The sequence below is a fragment of the Aquila chrysaetos genome, chromosome 8 (assembly GCF_900496995.4).
Source record: "Aquila chrysaetos chrysaetos chromosome 8, bAquChr1.4, whole genome shotgun sequence".
NCBI lineage: Eukaryota > Metazoa > Chordata > Aves > Accipitriformes > Accipitridae > Aquila > Aquila chrysaetos.
The window spans coordinates 44918660-44943021 of NC_044011.1; the positions used below are offsets into that span (position 1 = coordinate 44918660).

General features: G+C 42.6%; 1 protein-coding gene across 5 annotated transcripts in view; it reads left to right on the forward strand.

The window, feature by feature from the left end:
- Window positions 1-747: 747 nt before the first annotated feature.
- The window catches only part of ZBTB44 (zinc finger and BTB domain containing 44), a 42018-nt gene continuing 18403 nt past the window's right edge, over window positions 748-24362 (forward strand). For 4 of the 5 annotated variants that reach the window (XM_030022144.1, XM_030022146.1, XM_030022147.1 and 1 more), the window contains exons 1-2: window positions 748-937; window positions 20042-21111. In XM_030022144.1, coding sequence (XP_029878004.1) covers window positions 20094-21111 — 1018 coding nt within the window. In that variant the 5' untranslated portion in view covers window positions 748-937; window positions 20042-20093. Of the gene's footprint in view, window positions 938-11250; window positions 11357-20041; window positions 21112-24362 lie in introns of all 5 variants that reach the window. The other variant, XM_030022145.1, reaches the window with a different exon arrangement.

Sequence of the window (24362 nt, forward strand, 5' to 3'; positions counted from 1 at the left end):
TTTTTTCCGATGGAGCAGCGCAGCGTTTTCCAGGGGCTGGCTTGAGATTTTTTTTTACTGCTGATCAACATTTTTTTGGATCGTGGCCTTTCAATCCATTTCGTGCTTCGATTTACCGAGCGGGGGGGGGGGAAAATTAACACCAAACCCCAATAACGGCAAACAAACCAATTAAAAAAAAAACCAAAAAAACAACCAAAAAACCCCAACCCCACCATAAAACAAGCCACGGAGGAAACGGTCGCGCTAGCCACGCTAAATTAAACGGCGCTTAACCCCGAGTTAGCGCGGATTTGGACCGGATTATAGGTCCGGGTTAAATTCGAGGCTCTAAACTTCGATCGGGACGCGGGCGCAGAAGCGGCCGGGCACCCCGCCACGCTCCCCGCCGCGCCGCACTGCGCATGCGCCTACCCTCCCCGGCCCCTCCCGCCGCCGCCGCCGCGGCCCCGCCCCCCCCTCTCCTCCGCCCCCCCCCCCCCCCGGCTCCGCCGCCGCCGCCGCCGCCGCCGCCGCGGTGCATTGTGGGACACAAACAAAGTGCCCGGCCGGGCGGCGCGGCGCGCGGGAGCTCGGACGCCCGGGAAACTCCCCCCCCCCTTCCCCTTCCCTCCCCCCCTCCCCTCCCCTCCCCTCCCCGCGAGCTCGGCCAGCGCGCGCGCCGACGCCTGCACGCGCGCCCCCCCCCCCCCCCGCCCGCCTCTCGCGCGGGGGGGCTCGCGCGCGCTTCGCCTTTCCCCCCCCCCCCCCCTCTCCGCGCGCCGCCTGAGGGGGAGGCGGCGGCGGCGGCCTCGTCCTCGTCCTCCTCCTCCTCTTCTTCTTCTTCCTCCGCCTCCCGGTCCGCCGTCATGGCCCAGTCAGGGCCCCGGCGCGGCCCCAGATAAGGGGGCTCGGCCTCCCGCCTTAAGCCGGGCCCAGCCGGCCCCGCCGACCGCAGGTAAGCGGGGAGGGAGGAAGGACCGGGCCTGGAGGCGGCGGGAGGGGGAAGGTGGCGGCGGCGGCCGTTGGGGCCGTTGGTTCCCTCTGCGCGCGCAGGCGGGCGCCCACCCGGGGGAGGGCTTTGGCTGCTGCACCCCGCGGGGCCGTGTGTCCCGTCCCGTCCCGTCGTGTCGTGTCGTGTCGTGTCGTGTGTGTGTGTGCCCCCCCCGGGGAGGTGGAGGAGGTGGGGAGGGGGATGGTATTGCGCGGTGCACTTCGCGCCGGCACGGGTGTTCCCCCCCCGCCCCGACACACACACAGACGAGGGGCCGTGTCACCCGCGCTCCTCCCGGGCGGGTTCCCGGTGCAGGGCCGGGGTGGTGTTTATCTTCCCCCGGGGGGGGGTGGGGGGGGTGGGGTGGTCGTGCTGCCCCGTTGTGCGCGGTATTTACGCGCATCCCGAGGGAGCTGCGTTGCCTGTTGGAAGCCCGCGGGTGCAGTCGGCTGCCTGGGCACAGGCAAACATGTAGTTTCGGGGAGGGAGGGGGGGGGGGGGGGGAGTTTTGTTTTCTCCTGCATCCCAGCGGGATACCTGCTGCCTCTCTTTTTCCGCTGCAGGCTTATGGGAGGAAAAGAGGGATTCCCACTAGCTGTTAGGCAAAGCTTGCTGTCCCTTTGTTGTTGTTGTTTTTTCGTTGTGGTTTGGGTTTGGTTTTTTTTTTTTTTTTCCCCTCTACAACACCCTTTTCTGCATATTCTTTACTGCCCATCTGCCAGGGTCTACTGTGCTGCCTCTGCTTGCACCCATGTCCACACACAATGAGGATATCGTAGTGCTCATCTGCCAAGATCTGTTGCATGTTTTTCTGCTCCCCTTCCATGTATTCGGGGTTATTTTCCTATATGCAAACATAAACATTGGCAGATGCTTTGGGGGGGTATAGTCTGCTGCTTGCTTGCCAAGAGCCTATTGCCTCCTTTCATACACAGCGGGTAAGGGTACCACTGCATTCCAAAATCTGCTGTACTTCTTTCCACACACAGGTGTGCTGGGGAATACCTCCATGCTTGACCGCCACAGCTTGTTAAATACATATACCCCAGGAGGCTTCTTCCTGTCTGCGAAAAGCTGCAAAGTTGGGTTTTTTTTTTTTTTTTCCACCCCAATAGACATGCAGATATCTTCCACCAAAGCCTAAGGGACGACTGCTCCAGCCCATCTCCTGTTTACGCTGCAGAGCTTGTTCTGCCCACTGATGAGGGAGGGTCTGTCTCCTCCTACATTATATATATATACACACACACCCCCATACACACACCAGGGTGATCCCACTGACTGCCTACCAAAAGCCGGTGTATCCCGCGTTGTGCGTGTTTGCACACACCAGGAAAGGCGCAGGCAGCGTTTTGCTGGTAGCCTTTGGGAGGCAGGCATTTCTCCTACACGCTTCCAGGGAGGTTTCCACTGTTTGTCCTTTCATGTCTTGCGTGTTCCCACAGACGCCCAGCGGCAGCTGTTTCGGTGCCTGCCCCTAGACCATAGTACATCCTTGCTACACGTGCCAGAGAAGTCACCCGTTCTTACCCATTTCTTATCTCTTCTTGGCTGCGCTTCATGGCTGCCTGTTACATCTTTCATGACTGAGACTTTCGACCCTTTTTCTTCAAGTGCCCTGCTGATACTGCAATGCGATACAGTCAGGTTAAGCCTACCTTGTTTTTTGCTTCGACTTCTGGGTTTTCTTTGCTGAGCAGTCCGCCAGAGTAAAAAGAAGTAGTCTGCGTACTTCCTAGGTGTCTGCAGATCCCAAGTTGGAAACCACGGGTCTAAAATACATTCAGTTTCTCTTTTCTGGTCATATACCTAGTCTATCCAGCCCGGGATTTATTCTGATGTTTCTGGAAGTCTCCTGCTTTCATTCTTTTCCTCACGTGAGGTGCTCGGTTTGCCCTACCCATGTGGGGAATTTCTTGGGTTTCCCAGTTACGTGTTTTCCCCCAGCTTTCTCTCTGTGCTTCTACCTGACACAAGGCTTTTCCTTTTCTCTTTTCTTAATTTTAATTTTATTTATCCTTGGGGTGTCTAGCACACTTAGCTTTTACTTAGGTGGAGGTCACCCAGTTCACCTCCTGAGCTGATCCCTGGCTTCCAGCTGCATGTTTTTGTAGACTAGGTGACACGTTGTTTATCGTGTGCGGGGCATGCCTGTGGCACTGCTTAGCGGACCCTGCAAGGTGACACTGAGTAGGAATGGCTTTCGTGCAGGCGGGTCACAGACGAGCGTCCAGGAGTCCTTTACGGTATTTCGGGTGCGATGTGCTTTTCTCCTGCCTTTGAGGTCTCTTACTGCAGCTCAGCATCTATGTGTAATGCAGATCCAAGGTGTGATGCACCTGGAGACCTTGCCTGGGTTTAAGTGCATCTATTTAAAGGAGATGGAGCTGAACAAGTGTTAACCTGCTAGCTTAGACACAGCTCTACCAGTACAAATGCCTCCATTGATGTAAAACTGTTTATACCAGAAACCAGTTACAATGCCGTAAGTGTCTCTCCCTGGGGACTACTTCTATTTAAACAGCTGTTTTTAATCCGAAACTTTAATTGGTGCGAACACTCCAAGCAGTCCCTTTCCAGGGGAAGGGAATTTCCAGCCCTACTTTTTAGTCTCCCCAGGTGGATGTTGTGCGGATGCTGGCTTGTCAGGAGGGAGGATCGTGCCCGCTTTCCCACACAGGTTTCACGCTGGTTTTGTTGACAGGGTGAGAGAATTCTTCTTTTTGTGACTGTGAGGTTTGGAGGTGGTGGGGAGCGGGGGGCGGTGGTGTCCTTACCTATTTTGTCTGCAATACGTAAGAGAAGTATTCAGCAAGTGAAACTGAATCCTTGCCATGTTTGTTGCAACAGGAGGTTAATCATAAACTCTGGCAACTTTTAAAAGGGGTGGTTTCGTGCTGTGGTGTCTGTAGCAAATATGTGCTGTTAGGAGGGTCTGGTCAGCTGTTGGAGAAGAGGATCAAAAGCAAATACAGCTTCCCGCCTGTGTGAACAAGTGTCCGAACGTTATTTTTGGTTGTATCCCGAGACTTGCTTGAAGGAGGCCTTTTATTTTTATGCCCTTCTTGTTAATGGATGTGTGATGCCTGTGTTGTGAGGTGAATGGTGTTTGTGTGACTTCTTGCTGATAAAGAGAAGGTCTTGGGTACTTTGTGCTTGTATTGGTTGCTTCGCATCTAGCGTTTTGCTGGTAAACTTCTTTTTCAACGGGCTTTGAGAACATTTGAGTATATTCCTATGAGAAGATCTGGTGATACCTGTAACATTTTAGGCATTGTAATCCGCTAGCTTAAATGAGAAGAAAGTCAAACTGTGACAAAGCAGTGATGCTTTTGCTGGCACGTGACGAGGAAGGAGAAGTCCCTAGACGTAGAAGGGATTGTCTGTTGACATTCTTCTATCTCGCCCGATTATAAGTAGGGTATCCCTGCTCAAATTATGCAACTGTGCAGACAGCCAGACTTCAGGAATTCCAAGTACTTCAACGTGTCAAGTGCTGACTTCTAAATTAAATGCCACGGTTGCCGAGCGCGTTCACAGTCTGTCGCTTGAAATACGACATCAGTCTTGGAATCGTGCGTGGCTGAAAAGGGACAGCAACTTAATTGCTTGTTTCTTTGCAAAAGCGTTGTGTAAGATTGCAGGAACAAAACTGGATGGGAGGGTGGGAGCTGTGCCTCTACCTGTAATAGCGTTTTGGTTTGGAAGTAGGTGGTTAGTATTTCAGCAGTTACCAGCAGGAAAAAAAAATGCTGAAAACATTGATTTTACCTAAGAAGTTGAAACAATTCACGCTCTTCGTAGCTGCTGCTGTTGCCTCGAAAGATGCAGTTTCTAGCGTATAGATCTAATTAAATAGTTGTGTACTTATTGCTAAGTAAACATAGGAGTCCATTACTCTTAACTTGCCTTGGAGATCAAATTGATTCTTCTAATGGTTTCGCTGGATGAAAACAAATGTCTAGTACTGCTTTGTATAAGGTGCCTAAATGAAACGGTGGTGGTAGGAAGCGAACTGCAAACCCGATGAAATGGCATTTGTGCGTACAGATGGCAAGAGAGGAATTGTAAACCCTTGGCATTTCATCTAATTCTTACGTTCCATTTAATCAAGTTAAGGAAGTGACTTAAACTATGCATTATTTGTAGATAGCGTGTTTTTAATATATTCCAATTTAGAGCTGGGGAAATAATTATTTCACATGAACAGGTTTATCAGAGTATGTGAATGATGGGATAATAAGGACTGCAAAATGTGCGTTGGGCTCAGCATGTGGTCTGTGTCAGTGGCCAGAAATAAATAATTAGGGGGAAAGTGGAAGAGCATATAGAGTGCAGTAATCATTCCTCTGCGCATCTACCAGCAGTGCAGGGTTTGGAGGTGGCCCGAGCTAGAGGGTATGTGCTGACAGTCATGTTTAATACTGCCTGTTGGACCTGTCGTCGAAGGATGTGCCTAGGCCTTTAGAACAGTTTATACCTGTAGCTTCTACAGTATACTATGCGATGAATCCCACAATTTGTGCAAAAATAATTCCTGGGTTTTGGTGTTTTGGTTTTTTTTTTTTTTCATTTTAAACCTGATGAATGGTAATCTCATTGAGTGCCTCCTGGTTTTTGTAGTATGAGAAAGAATATTCTTTTTTTTTTTTCCAGTCACCACCTCATTTGCAGTTTTACAGATCTCTCTGTTCTCAGTTTTTTCTCTTTGAGGTTTGGGTTTGTTTGGTTTTTTTTTTATTTTCCAAGCTGTATTGTCCCAGTCTATTTAGTACATCTGTCTGCGGAGGCTGTTCTGCATCCTTTTTTTTTTTATTTTTCTTTGAGCTCTGCTATATTGTTTTGAGGTGATTTGACCACAACATTTGTTTGCTTGCTTTACCCAAGAAGACCGAATAAAAGCAGTTTTTTCAGAGCATTAAGAGGTGCTTTCTAATAAAGGGACAGACATTTACTGTGTGTCATGTTTTATATTCAAAAGTACAAATGAACATAGTAATTGTAGTGAGAGCTATTTTAGTGGAAATACAGTTACAGATACTGAAAAAGATCTTAGTTTATAAATTAGCTACAGATGGTAGTTGATATGGCATTTTGTATTTGGCTGTTACCAAGAGTGCTTTATGGAAAAACTGCAATTATGGCAGGTACTTGCCAGACTTAAGTCTTCTGGAAGAATGAAGATGCCATGTCCTGTGGAGACCCAAGAGCCTTAGAAATCACCAGTGGGTTTGGAAAGAACTAGTGGGTTAGGGGGCAAGTTGGTCCCATGTTAGGGGCAGATATTTACATAGCGTTGGAGCTCTGCAGGCCTGACAGTTTCTGCAGTTTTCTTTCAGTGTCTTGGGTTTTTTTAAGTGGATAAATAACCCTGTTAAGAAAGACCTACCCTGAGACGTTTCTGTGAAATGTTAGTAAAGATGCTAAAGACTTAAAAAAAACCCACAAAACACAAAACTCTCCTTCTCCTGAGCCTGAACCATGGATATGGTTCTGCCAGTCCAGGTTTGGCCTTACAAGGGAAGAAAGTTAGAAAGCCTGTGCAGTTGCTGCTCACCTGATAATGTTATTTGTGGATAAATACAAGGTTTTTTACTTTTCGGGGCCAAGAAGAACTCCTTTTAGGCATTTAAGTTTATCTGCATAAATGAGTCATTAGGAAAATAAAGGGTACACATACTGCTAAAAGGGCGATGACACAACCGCATTCCTGCCTTGCTTAAACTTGTTCAGGATTCTTTGTAGCTGCTTCCTGTTTGAAAGGTGGCTGCTTGTTTATGTGTCTGTGACACCTTGACTAGCTGGCCGCAGTCCATGCTGTCTGGATTAGCGATGCCTTTTTGCCTCTTCAGATTGTGCACAATGTGTGACTTTGCCTTGATCTCTCCCCTTTGCTCTTTACACAGGTTTTTCCGTGGCGTTGCTTGTCAGCGCAGGCTTCCAGTACTTCGGGCGTTAATGGGGCTAGTGTGCTTCAGGGAGATTTAAGATTTGCACTGGACTTAAGAAAAATTTGTTTATTGTAGTTAACATGGATTTCATTAAGGTGTAATGCTTCCTTGCTAATCGAATAAAAGTGAGAGAAGGAAAGCTGTCATTTTTTGCAATAAACCTGAATACTTCAAACAACAAATCGGTTGGCAGGTAAGCTTTGTGGTGAACTAGTAAAAACTAGCACTTAGCCAAATTTGGCTGTCACAAACCTAATGATTGTGAAATGCAGTTACAGTCATTTGTTTCTGTAAAATGAGGAGACAGGTTTGTCATTTCAAAGTGACAAAAATTAAAGCCTCGTGCACAATAAGGTAGGAGGCACAGCTTGGGGGTGATAGCAGAGAGGAGGGATTCTTCAGCTGCCGAAGTTCGGTTGCTGTTGGCAGCTCTTGGGGCGTAACACACCCGGTTAGGCCCTGGTTGTGTCTTGGAGGAAATGAAGAAATAATTTCTTTTCCAAGTGCGGTTTTCACTATGCCATCAGTTAAAATTATCTCTGAAACTGACCCTTTTCTGTCTTAAAACGAGGCATGTGCCCTTTTCTGTCTTCAAAGACATGTAGTAGGACTTGGCATTATTCTGTAAATAGGCGTACACGTGTGTGAGGAAGCACAGAGAGTTTTGGGGGGTTTGTTTTTGGGGGGGGGGGGTTGTTTGTTTGTTTTTTTCCCTTTGACTCCTTCATGGATCTAATGCAGTAGTGCTACCATGAAAATCTTGAACCGTACTAGAATATTTTGGTATGTAGATACAAAAAAGCTTGCCCTTTTTTCTTGATATTTCTTTCACATGGTATCACCAAAAAGGGCTTGGAGATTTTTGCTTTTGTTACTGATTTGGGAGGATGGATTGAGTAGTCTTTTTGATGTATATTTTTCATAAGTTTATGTTGATGTGCTTGCAGAGCTTCTGAAAGTGAAGACTGAAATGCTATGGGTAGCCATGGTAAAACAAGAAAAAATAGCTCTCTGGAATTAGTTTAAACTAGAAGGTTGCTGCCATGTGAGAAATAAGAGTACTTTATGGATATTTTTTGGCAGTTTGCAGTACTTAGAAGAATTGATAGTTCAACTTGTGTTTTTTTTCTTTTGTGTTGTTCATTTGTAAAGACCAAAGACTATAAACCCAAAGCTTTGCTTTTTATTACACAGAGTGGGAAACCGTCATGTAATGGCTTTTCTACACTGAGAAATTTGGGCAAAACTTAACCTGAACTTGCAGGGAGCAAAAGTGTAAAGAAAGTATTAAGATCACGTAAAAATTATGCATGACCACTGTCGTGGAAAGAGTGGTTAAATTTGAATGTGTGCCTCAGGGACGTAATGCATCAGTCCGTTCGGTATAATCTGCGTATGTTCTGTGGGGCTTACCTACCTGAGGATATGAAGAGGACTATGAATTCACTTGTTGCTTTTATTCTAGTAAAAAAAACCAAAACAAAGAGAGGTTTGCTCACATGTTGATGGCATAAGCATCTCTAGCATGCACTTTCAGGGCAAACCACTGTTAGACTAGCGATCTCATAGTTCGGTCATGTGCTCTTTCAGAGAACTGGTGAAAAACAGAAATTGCAGGGCAGTGAATCTGTTGTGAAATATCTTAATACATTCTATCTAGTGAGGTTCGCACATTAATTTTTATTATGAAAATAAACATAATTCAGTATGTAACAAGAGCTTTTAGCAGTTACTGCTCGTATTGTTAAATGAGCCTCAGTTTTAAGTACTATCAGAAAATTTGCTTTTATGTGTTATATGGAGCACTAATGTGAGATTCCTACGATGAAAAGTTCAAAGTGCTGGAGGCTGGGGAAAGTGGCATTTATCTAGTTTGCTTATTCAACCATGTGAAAGCTATATTAGGCACATCAAGTTTATACTTTGCACTGCAGCTTCAAAAAGGCAACAAGTTAAATTTGAGTCCTTTGAAGTAGTGAATGGCAACATTCTGTTCTCTGAAGGAGCTGACTTCAAATGATCACACCAAAACTTGAAAAACTCTGTCATGGCGACGGAAAACAAGACTTGGGGGTGGCAGGGGGAGGCTATGAAAATGTGTGGAGTTTCTTGCATGTCATTAGGAATAAAATGTAGCCAGGCTATTGTACCTGATTGCATTCCTGAAGCTCTTTGCACGTTCTGCACCAGAATGGTGCAAAGTTACTGTTTTAATAACTTTAATAATCTTAATTTTTACTTAAATAAATATTTATTTAAGAGGTCAGCTGTTGCGTGAAACGTGGAATTTGTTGGAGCCAGCGAAACTCAGTTACGTAGAAAGGTACAGGGTCTTTTAAGAAAATGACCTCTATCGTCTTTATGTATCTGTAAATGGTTTCAAGAAACATCTTCTAGCTCTTGCGTAAAAACCATCAGTCGCGTCAGATCAACAATTTACGTACAGCACACACTACTGTACTGCCCTGATTATTGTAATCTCTTCTTTTAATTAGACCCTGGGATTAAGAGCTGTCTTGCTGATTGGTGCACTTAATGTATGCCCTATCAGTTCTAGCTAGTACGTGTTTCTAGCTGAAACGTCGTCTGGTTAAGTCAGATGCTCTGAAAAGATCTAAGCATAGTTTATTTTACAGACACGTTAAGGGGGAGCCGCACAGAGAAGAAAAACACACCAAAAAAACCCTGTTGAGAACCTTTCCAGAGGTTAAAATAGATATTGACAAATACCTGACAAAAAATGAGAGATTAAAATAGTCTGGTTGTTCTGTGGGCCTTTCAGTTAGCTGTTCCATTTAATTTAGTAGTGTGGAGATCTTACTCCAAAGTCACTTTAAACTAATTAGCTTCCAGATTATAGGTCAAGTCCATTACTAGCTCCCGAGTATATAATGTCGAGGTTTTGATTTCATACTGTTGGATTTCCCATGAATTTTGTCCTATTCCTAAGACTCCAGTTCTCAATCATTTGTTTTTATGCGTTGTGCTGATGATACATCTTAACCTTTTCATCAGCATTTTTTGAGCCAGTGTCTCTACGGAAACACTCAGAGATCATTGCTAAAACAGGTCCTTATGGCACTTCACAGGTAAATTCTTTAACCTGTTATTTCAAGTACATGAATTACTTCTTTTCAGCCAGCCCCTTAGCTTAGTTTGTCTATTCATCTCCTTGTTTTCACTGACAACTTTGTATGTCATGTTATTCAAACATTTTAATGAAGTTCTCATCATATGTGGCATTTCCTTTTTACTGAAAAATACATTATCAAGTCTGTTTCACGTACTTTAGCTTCAGTAAACACAGGTGGTGTGCCATTTTCTGTTTGTTTTCTTATTCTTCATTCTTCTTTTCTTCAGATTGTTTTCATTTAGCCAGATTTCTGCAGTTGTATACAAACACCTATAATCATGTATCTTTGAGAGATGAAAACATCTCTATATTTTTAAATGATCGGAGCTTCTGCACTAAATATTTGAGAAGAAATTAACACAGTGTTAATGTTGCCAGGCTTTCTGGCAGGTGTGTACCACAAAATGAGACAATCTTTGAACAGTCCTGCCTCTCCTCCCAATATACTAGCACCTTTTTCTTGAGAATTAAAACATCGGTTTGCATGTTTGTTATCACAGCAGTGTCTAATGGAAACATTTCTAGATTAACTTCTAATGAAAGGAGTGGTAACATGTTTTACACACCTACAACGTGATCTTTAATCTTCAAGTTTTATCTAGACTAGGAGTTGTAGCTATGCTTTAATCTTCTTGCTGGATTAATCTGGCACACTCAGTGCCTACATACAGATCTCCCGATTGTCTGTCAGTAGTTCCCAAGCTTTTTTGGTTACAAGCTGTTGTCAGCTCTCAGCTTCTCCCATCAGTCAGAAGGGTCTGCTGTTGGCTATGGCCATTTACAGTGCTGCGCAGACTAGGTCTCGTTGCCCAGAAGCCAACGGGACCATTTAGCAGGTTAAATTTCACTATGTCTGACTTGAATTCCAGCTCTGTGACACTTCCACAGTTAATAATTTCTCAATTTATCTGTGAATTGGTTATCTGCTGTAGAACTGCCTCATGACAGCTGTGAGTTTGTCAGCTGCAGAGACCAAAACTCTCATTTGTCTCTCATTTGGCCGAGACGTAAGCACAGTTCCTGCCATAGAAATGAAAAAGAAAGGTTTACGGTGTCACTTTCCACGAGGAAATAACAAGCCAGAGCTGCCTGAGAGTCTGCTGCAAGTATGTGGCTGCTAGTGAAGTTAACGAATGTGGCCTTGGCATCTGTAATCTATTACAGTCAGGCAGATGACTTCTTAATTCTGCCAGATGCAGGGGTTGGAAGAGCTCCTTTCTGAGTTCCAGGACATGCTTGGGGATTTCAAACAGATACAGTCTGCAAAGGACATGCTGGAAGATGTGTCAGCCCAAATAGGTAAGTTCCATGTCTTGTTCTGTTCCATCACTGGGAGGTTTTTGAAGGTTTGTGGAGGCACTGGTATCGACAGATCCAGCTTGGGTTGGGGTGCACGTGTTTCATCCTCTCTGCTGTGTGCTGGGCTCTAATGTAGGCTTCTCTTTAGGCTGTAATACTTCTTCCTATCAGCCTGCACCCAGGCTCTCTTTAGTATCTCCTGCCATGCTGTCAGAACATGACTGCTGAATTTTTACATCCAACTTCTTCATTTCCATGCAAATGACTAATCAGGAAAACAAAACAAAAATCCCCGAGACATGTTGCGCTTTACATTATATGTAGAAACAGCAACTCCTGAAAAATAGTCATGGTTTAACTAATGGTTTACAGCTTTTTCTGTGTTATGACCTCACGGTACAAGAACAACAGCTCTGTGATATGTTTTATGTTGGTTTTTATATTCTAAAATAAAAGTAGTAGACATGTTCCTCTCTTTTTCATTACAGTAGATGTTGCTCTTTTCATGTATCCAGCAAACATCCTGCTTTTATATGCAGCAGCAGTCTTGTAGCATGAGGAAGACTTTGGTCTTCTCACTCTGAAAATCTGCATGCTTTTTACTTGAAGCTTTATAGTTTAGAACCAGTACAACCGAGATGTTTGGAACTAAGCAAATATTTCTGATTTATTCTTGGTCTGTCTTGCTTTAACAGCAGGTATTGTGTTGTTTATGTGTTTACTATCCATGGTGTAAAAAAAAAAAAAAAAAAAAAAAAATTCTGCAAAACGAAGGAGGAAATAGAAGAGCATGCTAAGGTATTGCCCGTCTTTTGGCGAACAAAATCGCAATCAGGTAACAGGAATGTGCAGAAGTGGATTGCAAGAACAGTGCCTTTCCCCATCCCGCCTCGCAGCAGAGATTTGGTAATACATTGTTACCAGGGTGTCTAACAAGATGCTTTGGCTTCTCTCACAGGCCCCTTCAGTTCTGTTCAGATCAGCTCTGAGTCAAGACAGCCGCGCTAAGTGGATGTGTTTCTCGCCCTGCGTGCGAGGAGGGCAGTAGCAGTTGAGGGACGGGCTACTGGAGTTTTGAAAGAGTGCTGGCCAGGAATATGCTCTGTTCAGTCAAAACTTTGGAACCCAGTTCAAGGTGGTGAATGAGGATGACAAAACGATTTTGCTGAGCAGGCCCTGGGCTCATCATGACAGAAGCTGTGGAGAGAGATGAGAATTTTTGTAACTGTTTTTAGGAATTTGCACAGAAACGGGAGCATTCTCATTAGCCTTGTACCTGGTGCATATCAGTTTCCTCTCCACTGAGTAAACCACATGTTCCAACATGTGGAGAGCTTGAGTTCAGTGCATTCAGCAGCAGCATTGGTTTCTGACCAAAGCTGACACCTTGATGCTAATAACAGTTAAAACTGAAAGCCAGAATAGGTGAATCTTCTGCTATCTCTTGTACGGGAATACACTTCAAGAAGTTAATTAGATTAACTTCTCTTAAAAAAAGAAAAAAAAAAAAAAAGGCAGCAATTAAGGCACAGTTGCCAAAAACAGTACCTGGGTTTTGAATGATAAATTGCAGGGGAGATAAGTGGCTGGGAGCCATGGCATCTTAAAGAGGAGGGGTACCAGCTCCTTCTAAATTCAACACATAGTTGAAGCTCCAGTCATGCAGACTGGTTTAAGATAGTCTGTATTCTGCTGTGAGGGGAAAGAAGTCTGTTGTTACTGCAAAAATTGCACCCTGAACTTTCCCTTAAAATGTGTATGTAAATGTTTTCTAATTTTATCCTTTCAGAACTATTCTGTTGCAGCTGACCTACCATCTCAATTTACAATAAAACCATTTTGTAGAATAAATTGCTGGTTTTGGCACTCCACTACTTGTCTCAATGCTTTCACCAGCTCTGAGAATTAAAATGCACCTACCAGATTTGCGTCATGCAAATCCACTTTTCCACCATCTGAGATCTGAGTCGTTCTTTTCCTATCCACATTAAAGATTAATGTTTTCAATAGCAATGATAATGTGAGTCAATGCTCTAACTGTGATCTAGGACTTTGCCATGCCCTCACACATCTTCTTTCTTCTCAGGGCATGTTAAAAAGTTAAAGCTTTTGCTTTCTATTATTACAGGGTTTAATTTGGGGGAAACTTAAGAGATGTGTTAGGAATATGAAACAGGTATTTCATGGATACTCTGGGCCTGAGTAATTATTTTGGAAGAGGAGCTGTTGGATACTTTTTCTCCTTGTCCTTTGCAGATAAATACTATTCCTGGTCTATTGGAGAACTTACAGTAAAGGAATAATGTGTGCTTTTACACTTGCCTCTGTTTGCCGTCCTACAGAGGTTTTACCTGGGTTGGTACCAAGCAAGTAAAATTACTGTGGACCCTGGCACAGCTTTGGATTTTCGGTTGTGCAAATTTTTTCAACAATTTTTTTGTGAAGAGTTGTAGTTTTGGTGCTTTGACTTTGTAAACCGCTGGCAAGGAACTTAGCTAGATCCTTACGAATTCATTTAAGATTGGGGGGGAGCTTCTTGCCACAATGCAGTTTCTGCAAGTGTTAAACAGAGGCCTGGGTGCATAGAGTTCATCTTTCATGTGAAAATTATGCAGGCTTTTTACACAGACCTGGATCAATCAGAATTATTTGTGTGCACTTACACATTTGAAACCATAGCTGCTTTCTGATAGTGTTTTAGTCTGCCTCTGTGAAACTTAACTCTAATTCTGCCACCCTTCTGCAGTAGCTTCTGGTGGTCTGTACCTAAAATTTAGGAAGATCTTCTTTTGGAAAGTCTCTTTGCCAGGAATTTTTCAGAGGAAGAGGTGGCTGCTTGTGAAGCAATTTGCCACTGTAGCATCCTTGGAAAGTGCTCCTGCAAAAAAAAAAAAAAAAAAAAAAGAAAAAAGAAAAAAAAAAGTGATGAACGCAGGTACAAGCTTGTCCGTGAGTACGAAAAAGCTAACACATGCTTTTTGCGAGCAACACTAATGGTAGCTGGAGTCAGTGGCCTCAAAAGCTCTGGCACATGAACTTGTCAAAAGTGGTGTGCCAAAACCTCAATTTTTACAAAACAAATGGCCTATGTCATCAAATGTAGTACTTCTGGAGTACGTAGGAAAAGCACAACATGCTTTTATATGCCTTCTACTGTGAAAGGGAATATTACTGCTAGCAATAAATAGGTGGATTGTAGTATTTCAAGTGTTCAGCTTGCTAGGTGAAATTGCTCTACCATTAAAGCTCCCAAGTGGAGTTCTCCGGAGTTACTTACCTTGCCGTCAGCGATTCTTTGCTGGGCAGACAGAGGTCTTCCCAGAGGACTGTCCAATGTGCAGCTCAAGAGCCCTGTCCAAGAACAAAAAGCCCCAACAAACTCCTTAAAACAGAAAATGCCTGAAAATTGTCCTCTTCTGTGAAGCTGGGAGGAAAGGGACACAGGAGCAATTTCAGTGGGAGTGGTTTGGAGAATAGAGGTCTGGTTCCTGAACCAACAGGCCAGAGACCAGGTCAGCCCCGGTCCTGAATGCTCTCCTGTTTTTTGCAGGGTATAGTATCACCTCAGCCTCCGTTTATAGACTGCAGCTCAGCATCTATTTCAGGTTTTAACATAATGGTGTTTATGAAGTGGCTAACTTAACAGTAGCTCCTTTGTGCACTTACAGTTTGAAGTATGCTGTCCTAGAGGAAATTGAAGTTCTGAAACATTGCATACTTATCTGGATGGTTCATTTCCCTGGTCCAGTCACCCACTGCAGCTAAAGGTTACAGGTTTGCATTCCACAGATTCCAGTACACCGAAGTGGATACTGCACATTGACGTAATTTTGAGCAAAGAAACCTTGTATTTGCCTTCTCTTTTTCATAAATACCATCAGGCTTGGCAATGGTGGGCTGAGTTCAAACTAGGTTTACCGACCTGACTTAAAATACAGTTTTAAACAAAGTTTAGAAGGTGCTGTTGATTTGTTTGAAACGAGAACAGTTTGGCAGCTCCAGCCAGCAGTTTTGTCATGTGAGCAAGGCAAGATTTGTAGTGGGAGATACTATCTTTTATTAGGCCAGCTGGTGTTGGGGGAAACAGATGCGTGTTTAGATACACAAGTGTTTAAAGTCTGAAACAGAAATAGCAAACTTGAAGTTAAGTACACGCTAAGAGCAGTTGTTCTAATTCAATTATAAACTTAATTATACTAACCAGTTAGACAGTTTGAGGGACCAAGGGGTGCTGGTACCTATGTAGCACAGTGAGAAGTTGACAGAGGTAAGGTGGTCCAGGTCACACATTTATCCCCACAGAATATTTGTCTGTGCCTGGGCTGCTGCTGCTGTTTATGGGATGGTGCTGTAACCAGTGCCCAAGGAGTGGTCTGGCTTAAAAATAAATTTCCAAAAAAAGGTAACTTGTGATCTGATTTCCACCGCAGCCTCACAGTTGAATGAGTGTATCTGAGGGATTGGTGAGCACGAGGGTGGGAATTTCCTAAGCTTTTGGGGCACTAAAGCCAACGTGGCATTTGTGTATCTGAAGTCTGTTGGGATTAGTATTCAGAAAATTTAGTGTTTTCATGATATTTTGTAAGTTGCCATGGGTCAGGATACAGAGGTTAAAGGTGATACGGTAGTTTTGTGGTGCTAAAAAATTGCTCACTTGTGTTGTAAAATGATGTAGCTAAGTGAGAAACTGAAGGCAAACAGCTCTGAGTTTGATTTACTGACTCTCCAAATCAAAAAAAACCCAGATTATTATAGGTACCATGTTTCAAAACCAGTGATGTGAGCCATAACATTAGGCAGCAGGTGAATAAGGAGCTAACTTTTGGGTACATGGAAGTAGGCAGGAACACAAAGGCAATATTTTTCAATTCTGCTACAGTTTCTTTTCCATTTACACAAGGTAGCCTATGCTTTCACCTTTACTGTTTCTAAGCTCAGAAACTTGACATATGTTTAATCATTGTCCCAAAACAGTGTATGTGAATTGGTAACTGTTGCTAAAACTTGTTTTTCAGTAGCCTTGAAATAGTAAGAATGAACTAAGTTATTTTGAACTACTTAAAGGTCAGATCTACTTTAGTGCCCTAGGATTAAAAAACAAACAAACAAACAAAAAAACCAAAAAAACCCCAAACCCCCTAGTTTTCAAATGAATTGTACCAAGTCTTTGGTATGGTAGCACTTACCTTCAGACTGCTTTCGGCTAATAGTGGAGAAAATTCTCCTTGCTCTGGAAGTCCTGAAGTGCTCGCGTTTGAATTCTCACCTTCTCCAGGGTTCCATGCTTTGGTGGTGAATCCCCACACATTTCCAGTGCAGGAATGCACACTGGAAAAACCATTCTCTCGAACCGTAAGTGTCTGCGGCAAAGTTAAATACAGTGTCCCACTAAGCATGTTTTTTAAATTTTTGAAAGTGTCTTTAAATTTCACCGTGTTTCTCTTGAACTTTGAAATACTCAAATGTATTGTGGGCCAGGGCATAAGTATGTGCATGGGGATTGTGGGGAGGAGGAGCCGTGCTGCTAGCAGCTGGGAAGGAAAAGCAAGCCACCGTTTCTTTGATACCAACCCCAGTCCCTGCTTCGGGAATTGCTCATGGTTTGTGGCTCAAAAGATGAACAACAACTTTTCCAGCTCCAGCCCACTTATCGTTTAGTTAATGTGTGCACCTTGATCTCCCCACCCCAAACACTCCCAAGGTACCGTGTATATTTAGTCCTAGTTTATGGTTCTTCAATCACTCCTGAATGTAGCGCCTTATACCTTATGGTCTAACAACTGCTGTCGTGGACTATCTAATAATCAATCGGTAATAACACATGACAAAATGTCATTTCGAAATGGTGATGATCCAAAGATGTTAGACTTGAGGTGAAGTTGTAACGTTGCAGCCCTTTACCCTCTTCTGTCACCGTGACTTAGTGTGGCTATAAAAGTGCCCTATGCCACTGAAAGATTAACAAAGAGAATTGAACCATTTTATAACCTGGCTGAGCTTTAGCATGCTCATCTTTTCATGCGGAAAATATTTTCATATTGTTTAAATTACCTTGTAAAAATATTTGACGTTTTTACTACCTCATTAACTGTGAAGAACTGATGTTGTTGCCCCTCCTCAGCCCACCCCTTATGATTTTTCTGAAAATAGCATGCATGTGCATACGTCCTTTGTCCACACTGAAGCCTGTGTAGGAGTCACTTGTTTGCATGGTGGTGTCAGTGCAACGAGGGGGAAGGTCATTTTACAGAAGTGACTTCACAGACCAATATCCCACATTCATGGCAGGCACGCTGCTCCTGTAATAAATTTAAATCCATTTATTGCACATCACTGACTTCCGCTTTTTTATTTTAAATTCTGTAACCAGATCAAGGTCAAGGAAGCAACAGATGAAAGGAGAAGGGGAAAGGAAGCCAGAAGAGGGGAGAGGCGGGCAGGAAGGGGGAAGCAGGGCAACAACGGTTCAGAGCAGGGTTTGAAGGAGGTGAGCAGAGTAGAACGCTCACACTTAGAGACTGGAGATGAGCGTTATGCATTCGGATGAACAGAGAAGGAAAATGGGTTAGTCTTCTGGGCATATAAGAATTGGGAGTATTGCTTGCCCAGATTTTTCTCCTTGTTTTATAATTATGTATTGGTACTATTTCCAAATACCAGATATACCGTTGATAGTCCTTGCGAATGTATTATTCTTTTTGTAGCCAGTTACTGAACAGAAGTACTTCTGGACTTCTGATATGCCAAGGAACTGCTGCAGTGACTGGGAATTCAGAAGGAAGGGTATCCCAAGGCCATTTTAGAATATGCTGTTACAAGATTTTACTGTAGTGTTTTGGTCTGAGATCAATTAAATATGCTTTTCATTTGATTCATGCTGGAGAACAAACAGTCTGGATCTTCAGATGCCTCCTGAGGTCGATATGTTTTCTTTCACTGAAGGGAGTGTTTTGCTTGTGCTTAACTTCTTCCTGTGCAGTAGTGTGAAATTTCATTTTAAATCCAAATGGCCCTTATAGTTTCACTCAGACTTTATATATATTTTTAAGTGTTAGTTAATCTGTTCTCTCAAATAGATATTTTTCCCATCTGAAGGGGTTTGCAGTATCAGAAGTGAAATCGTAGGAACAAGAAGCAGCCAAGTGTAAATGTCTGTAGACCAAGGTAGGCTCTGACAGCTGCCATTTAAATAATGTGCTAAGACTTGTGAGATTTGTGGTAAGTTGTTCCAAACTTGCAGTGCTCTTTGTATCTGTGAAGCTCTACATGAGCAATTTGCAAGCGTGGTATGTTTTTGCGTACGTGTAAAGGAAAGGAGAAGGATGATGTGAAGAAGCTGGCTGACTCCAGGAAATAATCAGATCCAATTATGTTGCTGATGTTTAACCACCAACTTTGCTGAGATGATATTTCTGTATCACGTTAATTGTGTGAGTCATATGGAACACAGAAGACTTTTCATGGAAGCTTGGGGGGAGCCTTAAGAAGGTGAAACATGGTGGCTTATGTTTCCTTTACAGTGAAATAATTCAGAAATAATTGGAGAAAACCCAGGAACTGATTTTTCTTGTTCGGAGATGCTCGGCTCCCTGCAAGTAGAGACAGCCTTGGTGGTTACGGAAGTTCCACTGTGGGGGCAGAGGCTGACTGGGCGTATTGCATCTGGCTTGGCACAGTGTCTTTCCCCTGTGTGTTGCAGAGGGAGTGAATCGTATGGATCAGCTTCATCCTCCTCAGATCAGAGACATCTAGCTTTCAGATACTGCTGGACCCTTAAAACTTGCAGGCAGTGCAGAGCATACCGTCCCTTCTACTCTTTTAGGGCCTTGCACAAAAACCATGCATTTGCTTCCACACGTAGAAGAGAACTGGTCCCCAAGAAGGCAGTTTTGTGTTTTTCAGAAGAAAGAAGTTGCCCGCCTTGTATTATTTATCGCATATATAAAATCAATTTGTGTGTATTTGATGTAAATCTAAACTTTCCTTTGGGGTTTATAATCCATTGTGTTTTTGAAGGAATTTTCAATAACTTCTCATCCTAGTCCAAAACTATTTATTAAAAGCAGCTTTAGGCAATGAGTACCTGCGCTACAGCAGGAAAGCAGAGCTATTGGCAACTGTTATTTTACGTTTACTAGCTTGAACTCTGTCCTCTGAAAATTCATGCTGTAGTTTCTCTAAAGCTTTTCTGGTATTAAATACCTTCTCTGGGAGATTTGCTTGCTCCTGCACACTTGTAAGTGGACCCAAGCTAATGTCATCTCCACTTAAAAGAAATATTTGACAAAGTCTGTCAGTCTTAAGAACCGTAAGCAATAGTTTCCTGGGCCCAGAAAATAAAAATATGTTTCTTACACAGATGATCATTTCAAAAATGCTTTCTTTTTAGTATTACAAGCATTTGTATTTCTCTAATCGGTGTTAGGAATTTGTTTTGAGTGGGCAGTAGCAGAAATGTGGAAGATTATATTAGTGACAGATTGCAAATAATTTTATCTGTGTTTTTGAGAATTACAAGTAGGTAATTGCATTTCTGTAGAGTTAGTCCATTGCACAGTCTGGATTCTAGAAAAACCTGACCCTAGAGAATTCAGCTGAATTTTCTTCATACAGAGTCTTATAATGATGAAGCCACTTCGCTGTTGCTTTCAGAGATGAAAATGACAGTTTTCCTCTTTGTTTTAGGACACCTGTGATCTCTCGTATGTGGAAAGAACGCTAGCAGAAAGGTGAAAAAATGGGTGTTAAAACATTCACTCATAATTCCCCTGCTCACAGTCAGGAGATGCTGGGAAAGCTGAACATGCTCCGCAACGATGGACATTTTTGTGATATCACCATCCGCGTCCAGGACAAAATCTTCAGGGCGCACAAGGTGGTTTTGGCAGCCTGTAGCGACTTCTTTCGTTCCAAACTTGTCGGCCAAGCAGAAGACGAGAGCAAGAGTGTGTTAGACCTGCACCATGTGACAGTGACTGGTTTTATACCTCTTCTGGAATATGCTTACACAGCAACACTATCTATTAATACTGAAAACATTATTGATGTGTTGGCTGCAGCCAGCTACATGCAGATGTTCAGTGTTGCTAGCACGTGTTCAGAATTCATGAAGTCCAGCATTTTATGGAATACGCCCAACAGCCAGCAAGAGAAGGTGCTGGATGCAGGACAGGAGAACAGCGCAAACTGCAATTTTACTTCTCGAGACGGCAGCCTTTCTCCAGTTTCTTCTGAGTGCAGCGTAGTGGAAAGAACCATTCCTGTTTGCCGGGAGTCGCGAAGAAAGCGCAAAAGCTACATAGTTATGTCTCCCGAGAGCCCCCTTAAGTGTAACACACAAACAAGTTCCCCCCAAGTGCTGAATCCTTCAACTTCTTACCCGGAGTCCAGAAATCAGCCCGTGGACTCGTCCTTAGCTTTTCCCTGGACTTTTCCTTTTGGAATTGATCGAAGACTTCAGTCTGAGAAGGTGAAGCAGGCGGAGAACTCTAGGACTTTGGAAATGCCTGGGCCCTCCGAGTCCAACAGAAGAATTGCAGATTACGTGACTTGTGAGAGCACAAAAGCCAGTTCTCCCCTCGTGATTGAAGAAGACGTGCGTGTCAAAGTGGAAAGGTTAAGCGATGAGGAGGTTCACGAGGAAGTATCGCAGCCTGTTAGTGCATCCCAGAGCTCTCTGAGCGATCAACAGACAGTCCCAGGAAGCGAGCAAGTGCAGGAAGATCTCCTGATCAGCCCACAGTCTTCCTCTATAGGTATGAGCATTTCTGGGGTGAGATATATGTACAAATAGGCATGTGTGCACTTGTGATTTTATTGGAGGAAATCCGCTTCGTGCTTTTTCATGCTTTACTTTTGTGAAACTGCCTGGGTTTTCTCCTGTTTTATGAAATGTTACATATAAACCCCAATGCGGGGACGGGACTTGGAGGTCTTTAAATAACTTTGCAGAAGGCAGCTAAGAAAGGTAAGCCTGTTGGTAGACCTCCTTATTCAGAAGAGATTGATAACCCCTTTTTACCTCTGGCTGCTTGATTGGGGAAAATAATTCTGTTTTCATTAGTGCCAAAAAGCATGATCTCAGCTGAGCTGTAACACCAAATCTGAAAGGCTTGTGGCCATAGCCACAGAGGGATAGAATGGTACTTTGCATCAGACATAAAATCTTGTATTATCATGACAGAGAGCCTTTGTAAGAAGATTTGCAAAATAAGTGGTGGAACACTGTCATCTTAATGCCCCAGACGAAAACAAAACCACACAGTCATAATATTGAGAATCTTTCCATTTCTGTGGGATTTGGTTCTCAAGTTGCTTCTTCAAATACTGCCAATTGCTGAGAGAAACCTTTTCCGTGAAAGACAATTTGAAGCCAGTTTTGGGTTCTTGTAGCAGGCTGTTGTTTATTAATAGCTAATACTTAAAGGTTACTGTAACAATCCCTTTTTTCCTCTTTGTGCAGAATGTATTGAATGGCTTTTAGTAAGTCAGAAGATAGATTGCAATATTTCTAGTTTAATTACCAAAATTTTGCCTAAGTCAGCTACTTTGCTTTCAGTTAAGTGGCTTGACCTGTGCTCGGTAGAGTTTGTTTACTGAAAGATTTTTAATAAAGCCTGTTTTGTTTGAAGACCGTAAGAATGGCAAATGTACTGGTCTGCTTCATTCAAATAATGTATACATGAAAGGCTGCCTCAGTTAATTAAATAAATAAACTACAACAAAGTAAATAAATGTAGTCTAGTAGCCTGTATTATTTGTTTTGTTTGGTGTGCATAATACTGTGCCTTCTCTGAAGAAAGTGAGTGTTAGATCAGTCTGACCATTCCAGGATTGCAATATATAATCCGTGTTGTTAAACTACTCAGGTAGTACTCACTAAAAAGAAATGAATATATTTTCCATTTATCCCATCCTTCAAGACTTTATGTTGTTGGTTTTGTTCGCCAGTTTGTATAGCTCATGTGTTGATATTTTAGATCGGTAATGCTTTTTCCAAAAGAAAATGTTTTATTTACTGGAGACAAGGCTGTTTACTTTTTCTGAGAAGCAGACTTAATATCAGTTTAAATATAAATCTTTAAATGTAGCTTGCCAAAATAGTGCATAAACTAAAAGAAACAATTTGTTTGCTGGGTAGTCTCCAGGAAAAGTGGTCCTTGTTCAAGAACAGGTTTAGTTTGACTCAGTTTTTAACTCATTATAGTAGGAACTTCAGAAGGGCCTCGCCAGGGCCATGTGGTAAGAGATGCAAATTATTTCATCAACATAATTGTACCATCACAGACAAAATAGAACAAGTAGAAATAGTGATTAGGGAAAGTTAAAAATAGCATATAAAATGAAAGGAGGGAGTTTTACCAACTATAAATATCATAACCAAGCAGCTTAAAAGAACAAACTGGGTGTAAACTCTAGATTACAGATGGGTAGCATACGATTGACGGAAGTTTCTGGAGGACATCCCTTGGAGTTAGAAATATCAGAAAAATTGCATACTCAAAAGTGGCTTCAGTGAATTGGGACATGAGAATGTGAGACTGGGACTAAATTGTAGAGTGAGAGGTGCCGCTGAATGCTATAAAATCTCCTTTTCTAAGAGTCTTAAACAAAAAATACTTTGAAACATACTTCAATAGCCAGGCACCTTACTGAATTCTGTTCTTGCTTTTGCCAGTTTCCTGAAATGATTTCTGTTGACAAGCAACTTTGCACATCTGTCTTCAGAAGGTATCTGTTTTGAAGCCACATGACGTTTTGGGAACATTTTCCATTTTCTATTTCCTATTCTAGGTTTTGTACCACTGAGGTCATGTACCTGACCATTTGTACAGCATGGGGCAGAGGATCTTAGGCTTTAGTGATTATAATATTTAAACTTAAATGTCTGTTACTGAGGATGTTAGTACAGCATGTTCTTCCTTAGAACAGCTACAGAGAGAAGAAAAATGTGCTAGGCCAAAGTCTTCAAAGTACAAATCTGTTCTTTGTCTTTGAATATGTTTGAATTAATATTTAGTGGTCTTGGCATAACATTGTTAACTATCCTCAGAAGAGTTTTTGTTCACATTTTGCTATAAAGAGAAACAGTGCTCTTGCTTTTTAGCACAGTTCACATGTACCTAATATAAGGCATGCCTTGTAGCTAGAAAGCACTTTTTACCTCCCAAAGATGTATTTCCTTATGCAGTAATATAAGAACAGTAAATGGAGGCAGCAAGAGATGTTAAAGTACAGCTTTCTCTTCTCTGAACATATTTTCCTCGTATAATTGCATATATTTATCTCAGTGTTTTATAGCGCATTTATAAAAGCATTCCTGCCTCCTTTCTGATATTGCAAAAAGCTACTTACTCTTTGGGCAATTTCAAGAATTGTTCATTTGCAATTTATTATATTTGGAAGCACTTTATAATATGGAAGGAGACGTGAAGCGGGGCCTTGATAAATAAGTCATTATGGTTACAACAATAGCTATGTCTGAGAAGATATGTTCATAACTCATTAACACTGTTTCCATTTGAGAGGTGAAGTCATAAAATTAAACCTAAGAGCAATTGGGCTTATTTTTCAGTAGACTTTCAGTTAAGTATTTCATGAGAAAGAAGGATAAATCAAAGCGAGATTAACTTTTGTACCTTTATAGATTGCATAGTTGCTGAATTGCCCAAACACGGTTTGTCAGCTCGTAACAAAATTAAAAATTTTGATTCTGCTAGTGTTATTTTGAAACTGCTAGAGATGCAAGTTTTCTCCCATCACTGACCCCGTAACATGAGGTCACGTTAAGGCAATAATCTTTCACTTCAGTAAGGTTTTGTAGAACACACTGTCCTTTATAGGGAGAGCCTTTTTTGGAGACAGTACCCTCATTGTTTTGCCAAAATATGCATGTTTTCTGTTTCACTTTCCATGTCTTTGTTCCCCCTCTTTGGTTTTCCATTTTGTCTGACACTTGTCATTGTAGACCTAATGATACTTGATTTTCCTAGTGAGCTTTAGGGAA